This window comes from Mustela putorius, unplaced genomic scaffold, assembly GCF_011764305.1.
Source record: "Mustela putorius furo isolate JIRA1106 unplaced genomic scaffold, ASM1176430v1.1 tig00000117_pilon_pilon_pilon, whole genome shotgun sequence".
In the NCBI taxonomy this organism is placed as follows: Eukaryota; Metazoa; Chordata; class Mammalia; order Carnivora; family Mustelidae; genus Mustela; species Mustela putorius.
Genome location: NW_025421286.1, coordinates 571527 through 585288, shown reverse-complemented (window position 1 = coordinate 585288; position 13762 = coordinate 571527). Strand labels below are relative to the sequence as shown.

General features: G+C 37.1%; 1 protein-coding gene across 1 annotated transcript in view; it reads left to right on the top strand.

Moving 5' to 3' along the window:
* EXOC2 (exocyst complex component 2) overlaps positions 1 to 13762 on the top strand; it is a 283158-nt gene that overhangs the window by 152243 nt on the left and 117153 nt on the right. The window contains exons 14-16 of the mRNA XM_045089602.1: positions 12049 to 12114; positions 12283 to 12440; positions 12827 to 12948. Of these exons, the coding sequence (XP_044945537.1) occupies positions 12049 to 12114; positions 12283 to 12440; positions 12827 to 12948 (346 nt within the window). The remainder of the gene's footprint in view (positions 1 to 12048; positions 12115 to 12282; positions 12441 to 12826; positions 12949 to 13762) is intronic.

Below are 13762 nucleotides of genomic sequence, written 5' to 3'. Positions count from 1 at the left end.
TCAATTGTATATATATATATATATTACATCTTATTTATCCATTCAGTTGTTGATGGACATCTGGGCTCTTTCCATATTTTGGCTATTGTGCACATTGCTGCTATTAACATTGGGATGCAGGTACCCCTTTGAGTCACTGTGTTTTTGTATCCTTTGGATAAATACCTAGTAGTGTAATTGCTAGGTCATAGGGTAGCTCGATTTTTAACTTGTTGAGGCACCTCCATACTGTTTTCCAGAGTGGCTGCACCACTTTTCATTCCCACCAACAGTGTGAAAGGGTTCCCTTTTTCCATATCCTTTAACATCTGTTATTTCCTGACTTGTTAATTTTAGTCCTTCTGACTGGTATGAGGTGGTATGTCATTGTGGTTTTGATTTGTATTTGCCTGATTACAAGTGATATTGAGCATTTTTTCATGTGTCTGTTTGCCACTTGTATGTCTTTGGAGATATGTCTGTTCATCTACCCATTCATTCAGTGGATTTTAGTTTAGTTTTGTTTTTTTGGGTATTGAGTTTGGTAAGTTATTTATAAGATTTTTGGGTGCTAGCCCTTTATCTGATAAGGCATTTGCAAATATCTTCTCCCATTCTATAGGTTGCCTTTTAGTTTTGTTGACTGTTTTTTGCTGTGCAAAAACTTCTTATCCTTATGAAGTCACAATAGTTCATTTTTGCCTTTGTTTCTTTTGCCTTTTGGAGACCTGTCTAGCAAGAAGTTCCTGCAGCCGAGGTAAAAGAGGTTGCTGCCTGTGTTCTCTTCTAGGATTTTTTTTTTAAAGATTCTATTTATTTATCTGACAGAGAGAGAGAGAAGGAGAAAGAGAGTGAGCACTGCCAGGGGGAGAGGGAGAAGCAGGCTTCCCACAAAGCAGGGGAAGCCCGATATGGGACTCAATCCCAGGACTCTGGGATCATGACCGGAGCCGAAGGCAGTGTCTTAACCAACTGAGCCACCAGGGCATCCCAACTCCTCTAGGATTTTGACAGATTACTGTCTCACATATAGGTCTTTCATCCATTTTGATTTTATTTTAGTGTATGGTGTAAGGAGGTGGTCCAGTTTCATTCTTCTGCATGTGGCTGTCCAATTTCATCCCCTTTGTTGAAGAGACTGGTCCCCCCCTCCCCCGCCTTGGATATTCTTTCCTGCTTTGTTGAAGATTAGTTGACATAGAGTTGAGGGTCCATTACTGGATTCTCTCTTGTGCTCCATTGATCTATGTGTCTGTTTTTGTGCCACACAATAATGACAGCTTTGTAATACAACTTGACATCAGGAATTGTGATGCCTCTAACTTTGGTTTTGATTTCAACATTCCTATGGCTACTCAGGATCTTTTCTCATTCCATACAAATTTTAAGATTGTTTGTTCTAGCTCTGTGAAGAATATTGATGGTATTTTGATAGAGATTGAATTGAATGTATAGATTGTTCTGGGTAGCATAGACATTTTAACAATATTTATTCTACCAACCCAAGAGCATGGAATGTTTTTCCATTTCTTTGTGCCTTCCTCAATTTAATAAGCATTCTGTAGATTTTAGGGTACAGACCCTTTACCTTTGGTTAGGATTAGTCCCAGGTATCTTATGGTTTTTGGTGCAGTTGTAAATGGGATTTATTCCTTGATTTCTCTATCTTCTGCTTCATTATTAGTGTATAAAAATGCAGCTAATTTCTGTGCATTGATTTTATATCCTGTGACTTTGCTCAATTTTTGTATCATTTATAGCAATTTTTGGGTGGAATATCTCAGGATTTTTACATAAAGTATCATGGCATCTGTGAAGAGTGAGCGTTTGACTTCTTCTTTGCCAATTTGGGTGCCTTTTATTTCTTTTGGTTTTCTGATAGCTGAGGCTAGGACTTGCAGTACTGTGTTGAACAAGAGTGATGAGAGTTGATATCCCTGTCGTGTTCCTGATCTTAGGACAAAAGGTTTCGGTTTTTCCCTGTTGAGGATAATATTCATTATGGGTCTTTCTTTCTTTCTTTCTTTAAAGACTTATTCACTTGTTTATTTGAGAGAGAGATAATGAAGCATGAGCCACAAGGAAAGGGAGAAGCAAGCTCCCCACGGAACAGGGATCCCAACATAGGGCTTGATCCCAGGACCCAGGGATTATGACCTAAACCAGAAGCAGACACCCAGGCGCCCCTTGCTGTGTGTTTTTCGCATATGCCTTTTTTGATACTGAGTTGTGTTGCTTCTATCCCTACACTGCAGGGAGTTTTTGTCAAGAAAGAATGATGGATTTTGTCAAATGCTTTTTCTGCATGTATCGAGAAGATCATATAGTTCTTGTCCTTTTTTTTTTTTTTAATTAATGTGGTATATCACCTTAATTGATTTTTAAACGTTGAACCACAGTTTGTAGCCCAGGGATAAATCCGACTTGGTTGTGGTGAATAATCCTTTTAATTTACTGTTGGATCCTATTAGCTAGTGTCCTGTTGAGAATTTTAGAATCGGTTCATTAGGGATATTGGTCTGTAATTCTCCCTTTTCATGGGGTCTTTGTCTGGCTTTGGGATCAAAATAATCCTGGTCCAATAGAGTAAGTTTGGAAGTTTTCCTTCCATTTCTATTTTTTTGAAACAGTTTCAGAAGACTAGGTATTAATTCTTCTTTAAATGTTTGGTAGAATTCCACTGAACTTCCCCTTACTTTGAATCTGCAGGTGTCATTAGGTCTAAATAAGTCTCTTATAGGCGGCATGTACATGGGACTTTTTTTTTTTTTTTAATATTCTGACATTCTGTGTCTTTTGATTGGAGCATTTCGTCCATTTACATTCAGAATTATTATTGATAGATATGTATATAGTGCCACTTTATTCCTGTTTTGTCTTTTTTTTTTTTTTCTGGAGATTTTCTCTTTTTCTTTCTAGTCATTGTCACTTTTGGTCTTTCCTTCCCACTCAACAAGTCCCCTTTAATATTTCTTGCAGGGATGGTTTAATGGTCATGAAGTCCTTTTTAGTTTTTGTTTATCTGGGAAGCTTGTTATGTATCCTGCTGCGTAGAGTATTCTTGGCTGCAGATTTTTCCCATTCACCACATTGAATGTCGCTGTCTTCTGGCTTGCCAAGTTTCTGTGGAGAGTTCTGCAGCTACCCTTCAGGTCTTCTGTTGTAAGTTGGGGACTTCTTTTGTCTTGCTATCTTCAAGAGTTTTTCTCTATCACTGTATTTTGCAAATTAACTGTGGAATATGTTGGTGTTGGCCTGCTATTGTTGATTTTGAGGGAGTTCTCTGTGTCTCCTGAATTTGGATGTCTCTATTCTTTTCTAGATGAAGGAAGTTTTCAGCTATTATTTTTCCCCATATAAACCTTTTGCCCACTTTCCTCTCTCTTCTTCTGGGACTCCTATGATATGAATGTTTTTATGTTTGATTAATTCACGGAGTTCCCTAAGCCTATTATTGTGATCCATAATTCTCTCTTTTGTTTGGCTTCATTATTGTCCATTGTACTATTTTCTGTATCACTTATTCATTGCCCTGCTTCTTCAATCCTTGCAGTCATTACATCCAGTCTGTTTTGAATTTCAGTTATTACATTTTTCATTTTTTTTAATTCTTTTATATCTGTGGTAAGCATCTCCCTGATATCTTTCATTCTTTTTTCAAGCCCAGTGATTATCCTTATAACTGTTTTTTTAAATTCTGCATCAGGCATATACTTATACCTTTTTTGATTTGATCTCTGCCTGTGACCTTTTTTTGTTCTTTCTTTTAGGACGAATTCCTCTGTTTTTTTGTTTTGTCTAGGTCTCTGTCTTTTTCTATATTAGAAAATCTTGCTGTGTTTCCTGATATTGAGAGCTTTAGGAAGAAGAGGTCATACAGTGTCCAGGGCCTGGTGCTTCAGGAAGCATCTCTGGTATATATGCTGCATGCATTCTGCTACTGTGTTTGGGAGTGTTTGGACATTGGCCAGAGTATGGCAAGTTTTTAACTAGGTGTGCTCTGGTCTTCTTGTTAAATGAGACCTGATGCTATTTCCACTACAAGTGAAGTTTTCAGAACTCCATGGTTAGTAGATGTGGTACAGGGGTTTTCTGCTGGTCTTTTGGGAAAGGGCCTCCTTCTCTGAGGAAAGCAGTATCAGCAGAATGCAAGGGAATAAGACTTGGTATAAGCAGATTAGGCAGCCAGTGTTGGCATTGTGCTGTTTACTTAAATTGGTTTATGCTGAAGGATGGGGGAAAGAAATGGTGCCAGCCAGCTCCTTTGTCCCTAGAGAGGGGTCTCTGTGCTTGCTGCTCCCAGGGAAACACTTCCAGAAGAGTGAATAATTTCCTCTTATGCATCCCTAGTGTTTCTCAGATCGCTGTTTTCTCTCTTTCTATCTCCAGGTTGCTTGCCTGCCTGGAGCAGCACAGTGCACTTTGGGTTATATCCCATCCAAGTCTGGTAACTTTTGAAACTCCAAACTTTAAGGTCATGCTATAGCGGGTTCTGAGCACGTCTTCTTGGGGGGGGGGGTCTCATTGCTCTGGGGCAGTTATGCTAGAGTGCAGGGGCATGGGATTTGGAGCAGAGGCTAAACAGCCAGTGTGCAGGTTTTCTACCCTTAGTGCCTAGGCCGGGGGTGGGGTGGTGGCGGGGAAGAAATGGCGCTCTGCAGCTCTTTTGTCCTCCAAGAGATATCTCTGTGAATGCCACCTCTCACAGATGTGCTCCAAGAAGAGTGAACAATCTCTCCCCCATGTACCTTAGGTGATCGTTGGATTGTGCTGTCTGCCCTCGTCTGCTTGCTTGCCTTCTCTCTAGGACTAGGATCTCTATCTCAGCCAAGCCTACTGACCTTTGAACTCCAGTCTCTGAGCCCTACTGGTTGCAGAAACTCAAAAAAAAATCAGCCTCTCTTCAGCCCTTCTCGTTTTTCCAGCTAATGGCTTTGGGGAAGTGTTGTCCTTGTGCATTTCCCTGTATGCTCTTCTCTCTCTCCTTTCTCTGTGAGTAGGGCTCCTTCCCCTCAGCAATACCTGTGATCCTTTTCTTCCCACAAATCATGCCACCACAATTCCCGTCTTTCTCAATTTGGCCTTTTCTCTCCCTCCAATTAAAAAGTTTTTTTCTGTCAGACCTTAGGTTGATTTCTTGGGTATTCAGAATGATTTGATAGTTATCTAGTTGTGCTGAGGTGCCATACAGGCCTAGATTCCTTCTGGTACACTTTAATCTTAGTATCCCCTTATTCTTAGCTCCTTAGTACACTTTAATCTTAGCTCCTCCCAGTCTGAGGAAGAAAAAATGCTTTAATTTCAGTTTTTCTGGTGTCCTGTAAAAAGTTTTTTTTCAACATTCTGCTTTCACACATGTCTGTATCATTTTGCATTTTTATTCCTCTCAGCCACATGAGAGTTGTGTGGCTCTATGTGCTGAGGACAGGTTTGGGGTTCTTGCCCTCTGCCATGGTATAGAACAGCCACACCACTGATACTGTGTCATAACTTCCTCTTCCTATCTGCTTCGTCTCTAATCCTGATGGCTCATGAGGACTGGAAAGGTTAGCTGCTTCCATATCAGTGCCTTGGTTGATTGTGTTAATAGATAGCTCTTTTACAGAACACTAATTTTAGTGTTTAAATAGAAATGTCCAATATATATCACTTATTAGCTGCGACTTGAGGCAAATAACTTTATTACTCTGTGCCTGATTGCACAGGTCAGGTTTGAGGATTAAACAAGTTAATGTCAGTGAAGTGCTTATAACAGTGTCCAGCAGGTAAATGAAAATTTAATCTTATTATTTAGAATGCATATTTATTCCAGTATTTAAAATTGTATTGGCCTGGCACATAATAGGTGTTCAGAGAATAAAGTTTAGTAGCATTAAGAAATAGTGGACTGTTGGGGTGCCTGGGTAGCTCAGTTGGTTAAGTGTCTGCCTTTGGCTCAAGTCATGATCCCAGGGTCCTGAGACTGAGCCCTGCACTGGGATCCCTGCTCAGCAGAAACCCTACTTCTCTCTCTCCTTCTGCTGCTCCCCCTGCTTGTGTGCTCTCTATCTCTCTCTTTATCAAATAAATAAATAAAATCTTAAAAAAAAAAGAAATAGTGGACTGTTTCATACTGAATAATGTCTAGATGGATTCACTCATCAAAAGAATTAGTACCTTAGGAAATGGATTTTAGACCTACTTATTTGTTTCCAGTCCAGTGTTTCTTCCTTCCAGATTGATTGCTGTAAGTCGCCTACCACACAAAGATAGTAGTTGCCTTATCTTGAGTTTTTTAGAGTTCATAAAATTCCTAAGATTTTCATCTGGAGTATTTTAGTGAAACATTAGTTGTTGGATATGCCTATGGTATTTTTACCTATCTGTATCTTTAAGCCTTTAAGAGATTATAGTTATAATTAGTAATTATAATTATGATTATTAGTTAATAATTATAATTATTTTAAAAATTGAGTATACTATACTGATTTGGGCATGTTTTTAAACTATTTATCCTCTGTTGAAAAGCGAGAAAGACACTGAAGGGTAGTAGAAGGGAATGAAATGGAGGAGTTAGGAATGTGTGGTCACCATATCAAACTATTAGTGAAATCCAGAAACTTAATTAAATTAAAACTAGGAAGAGTTCCAAGTCTTTTGATAGTCGGTATTTAAACTCACATAAGAGAGTTTTGTAATATTTAAACAGTATTTACTTGAAGGGTTTTTTTCTAGTTAGAGAACTATTTTACTTTATCAAGAGCCCATCCGTTAAAGATTTAGATGGAGTTTCAGACAGTTTAAAAAATAGTTCTTCAAACCAGTCATGCGCATGTGAAGTAACATACATGAATCAGAACAGTGAAATCTAGCCGTTGGTCTTACCACAAAGTAGTTTTGGTCTGTGTGTGCAGGAAAGAGTTAAGGTTTTTAGTTAACGAAATGGTTAATATTAGGTTGAGATCTCACCTTTAGATATACCCTAAATATAATATAATTTGGAGTGAATATGTTAAGGCATCCAAATAATTTTTAAACACTAATAATCAACATTTTAAAAAGTTGTATGACTCATGGTATATAAATTAAAATGCACTTTATCTTCCAAAATTAGATTTTCTTTTAAAAATAGGGCAATATGTTGATAGGTAACTATTTTTTAATTAACAGTTTCAAGAGGTATGCTTTAAAACTAATTCCTGCCCTCTCCAATTTCTATGTATTTGGAGACCAGACCTTGAAGTTTGTAAATTATTTTGTCTAGTAAATGTCATCATGCATTCATTAGCACCTGTTTAATAGGCATAATTTAGTTTTAATTTTGATATATTTTGTAAGGATTGATCTTCACTCTTTTATTTGATTTAAAAATATTTAGAACAAAGCTATGAAATAACTAGCCCATTAAACAAGCCCACTATACAAAAAGTTCAGTATTAAGAACTGTGATAGCTAGAATTAGAAAAGCACCATCTATTATTAGTATACTTACAGTTTTATGCTGGCTTGACTCATTATTGAAACAAATTATGCCTTTATTTCAGAGCTCAATCCCTTTGTCCATAGCACACTAAACCAGCACTGTCATTTAGAGTTCAGAGAAATAGAACCAAGAAGATGTTGATTCTGCTTCCAACTGTGTATAAAGAGAAAGATTTACAAAAGGAATTTGGCTTACCTGATTATAGAGGTTAAAAAGTCCCAGAATCTGCTGTCCTCTAGTTGGAGACTCAAGAACGCCCATGGTGTAGTTCCAATCTGAAAACCAAGAGGCTGGAGATCCAGGAAGTACCAATGTTTCAGTTCAATGTCCCCATTCAAGGCAGTGAAGAGCAGGAGGAGTTACCCCTTACTGGAAGGAGGGGTCCAGCTTTTTTGTTCTAGTCAGGCCTTCCACTGATTGGATGGGTTCCACCCTCATTAATGAGGACAATCTGCTTTCCTTGGCCTACCAATTCAAATGTTAATCTCATCCAAAATCACTCTCACAGACATACCCAGAGTAATGTTAAATAAATATCTGAGCACCCTGTGGCCCACTCAGGTTAACAGGTAGAATTAACCATCACAAGGTCCTTAACTTAGGTTTTACAGTATAGAATTCCAGTGTCATTCTGTGCCTTTTCATATCACAGCGGGTGCTGGGTTCCTTAGCAATATCTGAATTCCACACCTATAGGAGCCCTCCCAACCCTCAAAATTCACAGGGAATTCTTAAACCTCTGCTTATCCCTTTTGCTATTTTAAATCTCCAGGAGAAGCAGTGAATCTGTTGGACTTTTCAGGAATATATCATAGGATTATGCCTGGCAGATCTCCTTCAAAGGGCCAGTTAGCCTTGTGAAGATGTAGGAGTTCAAGTTTTTTTAAAGAAGACCTTCAATTATCCTAGCAGTATGCTTTCTAAAATATATCCCAGGAGGTCCTGAGGAACGCTAACCCTGGGTGATCCTTCATTCACCAACTATCCTGAACACACTAACTGACAGGTACTGATACATGTACATACACTACATATACATGTATGTACATGTAACACACATATAATGTAAATTCTAAAATATATAAAATAGTGGCCAAGATAAATATGACATCTCCCCTCCTGGAGGGACAGAACCAAAATCAATTTTTAAAAAATTTATCTTAAATTTTGCTAATAGCTATAAAAGAAACAAGTAGGGTTCTAAGATAAAGAATATCATTGGGATGGAGGTCAGGAAAGATCTCTCTAAGGAGATGACACTGAAACCAAAACTTGAAACATAAGAGGGAAACAGCCACACAAAGAATCAGGGAAAAGAATGTATTGGGAAGAAACAACAGCACATTGCAAAGCCAAGGAAAGGAGCTTGGCATATTTGAAAAACAGAAAGAAGGTAAAAACATTCAGAGTATACTGAGCTGTGGTTTAGGGTATCAGGAGAAACGGGAGATGAGGCTAGAGGAGGAAGCAGGGACCAACTGACAAGGCTTTGTTACAGACCGTGGTAAAGAATGTGTATTCCAAGTATGGTGGGAAGCCACCTATAGACCCTAATTGGTGGAGTAACCTGATCAGAGTTTTGGTTTTAAAAAGACCAGTCTGGTTATCTGTTCAAGAATGAATTGGCAGGGAACAAAAGGCAGAGTGGGTAAACTATTAAAGCTGTCTGGGCAGGAAATGATGGTGTTTGGATTAAGCTTTTGTTAGTGGAGTTGGAGAGAAAATGATAGATTTCATTTGTATTTTGGAAGTAGTGTTGACCAGACTTACTGATGGATCAGATGAGTAAGATGAGGGCAAGAGTTAACATAGAGCTACCAAATGGACTCTCAAATGAGTAGGTGTGACATTTACAAAGCCAGATAGACTTGAAGAACATGCTTGGAGGAAAATAGCAGTTTTCTATTTTTAATGTATTGAGTTTGAGGTTATTGTGAGTTATTCAAGAAGAGACATGAAGTAGACAATCTGAAAATCAGATTTGGGCTTCAGAGGAAAGATTTGGGGGAGAGATATAAATTTGGAAGTGTGACCTTGTTATTTATAATAAGAAATATATATGGTCTTTTTGGTTTGGGGCACAGATTCTAAAACCCTGGGAATTTCCTTAAATGAGGAAATTTTTTTGTTAATAATGTGTCTTTTGTTAATAACATGACCTCCATTGCCACCCAAGGATGGGGTGCTGATTGCTTGGATCACCAACGATACAATTAGAGGGTTTAAATTTATAGTCTAACCCTCAGACCTCTAAGTAGGGGAATGGAGCTGGAGGTTGAATCAGTTGCCAATGGCTGGTGATATAATCAGTCATGCCTTTGCAATGAAGCCTCCATAAAAACCCAAAGGACAGGGTTTAGAGAACTTCCAGGTTGGTGAATGTGTGGAGATGCAAGGAGAGGGCATGGGAGCACTGCATTCTTTCCTTATACCTTGCCCCAACCATTTCTGCGTTTTATCTTTTTATAATAAACTGGTAATCTAGTGGGTAAACATATTTCCTAGTTCTGTGAGCTGTTGTAACAAGTTAATTGAACCCATGCAGGGAATTATAAGAACCTCTGATCTGTAGCCAATAGATCAGAAGCACAAGTAACAACCTGGTCTTGAGATTGGCATCTAACTGTGTGTTGGGGGGGTGCAAATCTTGTAGGACTGGGCCTTTAACTTGTGGGATCAGATGTTATCTCTAGGTACATTGTGTCAGAATTGAGTTGAATTGAGGACACCCAACTGGTGTCTGGAGAATTCCTTGTTCTTGAGGGAAAACTCCTCCCCCAAATACACACATGTTGGAATTGAGTACAAAATCCAAAATAGGAAGACACTAGACTGAAATGATATGTGAAGCCTTGAGAATAAATTAGTGAGAGTGTATAGAGAACAAAAGTGCCTAAGACTAGGACACGGCAAACTGCGTTAATTTGAGAATAGCTAATATATCACCTTGTAAGCCTGGGGCCATTGATTTGCTTTTCTACACCTAGGCCACTATATTGCCTGAAGTGTTAACTTTGAATCAGAGCGTCACACTTTGACAGAAACGGAAAGTAGGCTAACAGACATTCAGGGCCAGTTGGACTTAACTGAGTGGTCATGACTCAGATGGGAGTCACTCTTGACATCTTTCCTTTCTCGCTGAAACACCCAGTAGAATTGACAGGTTCAGTCGCCTCTACCTTGGAATCTTGTGTCTGAGCCATCCGCACAAGTTCATGACTTACCTCCTTTCGCCTTAGTTGCTGTATTGCTCACCTAGGTGAGTGCAACATCCTTATAATTGGCTGTGCTAATACCAGCCCCTATAGTCACTTCTCACTGTCACTTTAAAACACTTAAGTTACTTCTCATTTGTTTTAAAAATAAAGGGACAAAAACATCAGCTTCTAAGTGAAATCCTCATTTATAAAGACTTTTGAGTATTGTTTCTTAATTAATTTAAGAATTTGCTTATTGAATTATTACTGAGGTGAATTTTAGGCTTAGTTTTTTCAAAAATTAATTTAATATAAAATTATACAATAAATGTAAATTAGAGCCTGAAGAGGTATGTATATATGCATATGTTGACCACTTTTTAACAGCTATGTCTGATGTTTTTATTGAAAACATTCAGCAACCCTTACCCTTCTTTTGCTCATTCATGTTAGTAATGCTTATCATAATAATGAACTCTGTAGACTGTTTCTCTGCCTTATACCAAAAATATATGGAACATTTATTTGTATTTTAAAATTAACTTGAAGTCGTCAATTTGAAAGTTCTCTTGACATGTCTCTAGTGAATAATTCATAAGCATTTTACCTTTAAAGGATAATTTCACATTATGTTAGTGAAGTATCAGAATTTTTGATTTTACCGTACCATTTTGTTATTATTTCTTTATTTCGAAAGTTTTCCAAGTTCACCCTCCGTTCTCAGGCATTTTATATGATAATATTTAGTTGTTTGAAAATTTGGGAGTAAAAAGTTAACTAAAATCCAATTGAATATATTTCTCTTTTAATCAATGTAGTGTTCCACACCTACTTTAAGGAGAAAGAAATATCAGAGGAAAACATGGCTAGCAGTAAATACATAAAAATATAGTTTTAGAATTCTAGAATATATTCTCTCCTGAATTAAACTATAAAGTCCCTAAAAGAACAGTGATTTGTAATTTTTTAAAAATAAAATGCCAAGTATAATGCTTAAAGGAAGGGAATGGATAGCCCAAGATTCTTAGATGTTAATCAAGAGTGTATTTTTCCTTTTTTTTCTATACTATCTAATGAGAAAAGTATTGAGAAATTTATCCTGGGTATGATTTAGGTTTAACCATAAACAATTATTAATGAATATGACACATGAAATTCACCTACAAAAGAAGTAATTTCAACTTAATTCTTAGACTTATTTATGGAAATTGTATTTAAAGGTTTTAAGAAGATGAATAACTTCTTTTTGGAATAAGAAATTTTTTGTAAGTCTGTTTTTAAATCAGAAACTTAGATTATGTCTTAAACATTCCTTTCAGTCAAGCTACAACTTTATCTTATGGTCTCTTTATATACAACTGTTATCTGAAGACAACTAATATATTTGATTTTCCTTTTTTAATTTTTAAGACTGCAGAGAAATCAGGCCAGATTGAAAGATCAAAGAATGTAAGGCAAAGACAAAATGATTTTAAGGTAAGTTAAGGATAAGTATGTAGACTTTTTCACAGGGTAAGATTTTCTCGACCAAAGTTACTAGAAAACTTTACATTCAAACTATTCATCATTGTTCAGGCAGATTCTGTTAACTGATTTAGTCAAATTAATGACTTCTAATGAAGTTTTACTCTCATAATTATCTAGAAAATGATTCAAGAAGTAATGCAGTGTCTTGTGAAGTTGATCCGTGGAGCCCTGCTCCCACTCAGCATCCCAGAGTGTGGAGTGAGGCAGTATGGAGGCTGGGAGGTGAAATCTGAGCTCTCAGGACAGTGGCTTGCTCATGTCATCCAGACTATAAGGTAAATATGGACTCATTCTTCTGAAAAGGGGTAAATTTTTTTTGTCTTTTTGAGGGAAAAAGGAAATACCAACACATTCAATTTGGGATAAGATTTTTTAATATAGTCAACAAAGAATTTTACTGTCTTCTTGCCTCCAGTATTTCCTCTGTATCATAAAGCATCTAAGCTAAACCTGTTTGATGAGAATGTCATACTGAATGAGGATCTTCTTATTGTTTAATTCGGTATTAGTGCTGTATTATGATTCTATTATGGTTTTACTTTCCCTAGGCTTTCAGTATGATATTGTAGCTTATAACCTCTATAGCCTGGCCAAACTAATGACAGGGATTGCTTCAATATCATACTCTGCTCATTTTTGTTTTATTGTGTCTCTTTCACAGGCTTACTTATGAATCGTTGACTGCCCTTGAAATTCCTAATGACATGTTACAGACTATCCAGGATCTCATTTTGGATCTCCGAGTACGTTGTGTGATGGTCACATTGCAACACACAGCAGAAGGTATGTTAAGAAAAAATAATGACATTTGCTAGGTAATGATTATCTAAATATGCCACCTCTTTCTATCTTCTAATCCTTGAAAATGACAGAATTACTTTTATGGGAAATTGAATATTTTAGATCACAAATAGCTGCTCAATAGGATTTTTTTCCTTTTCTAAATATCTTTCCAAATCTATTTACCTGAGATGCCAGACCATGCATAAATTAATATGGATATACTTGAAAATATTTCAGGATATAAGAACATCCTTATGGCAAATGTTAAGTAGAAAAAGTATATTATAAAATGTATATAAAGTATGAGTCCAGTTTTGAAAAGATGTATACTATATTTTTTAAAGATTTATTTATTTATTTATCAGAGAAAGAGAGGAAGGGAAAGAGGACCAGCAGGGGGAGCAGTAGGCAGAGGCAGAAGGAGGCTCCTGCTGAAAAGGGGTCCGATGTGGGACTGGATCCTAAGACTCTGAGCCAAAGGCAGATACTTAACTGACTGAGCCACCCAGGCGTCCTGTATGTATATTTTAAATATTTAGAAATACCAGTGTAAAGTCAGAAGAAAGACTAACAGTGATTTTCTGTATAGTAGAAATTATAAGTGATGCACATTTTCTTTATATATTTTAGAATTTTCAGGATTTTGTGCATATAATCATAAAAAAAGGGTTATCTTTATAAAGCAGCAATTTGGATATTAAATATTTTCAAAGGCAGCCAAGAACATCATTATAAATAACATAAGCCATAAGTGTCTGTCACCAGGACTTTCAAGTAGGAAGGTCACATTTTAGGGCACCCTGGCGGCCCGGTC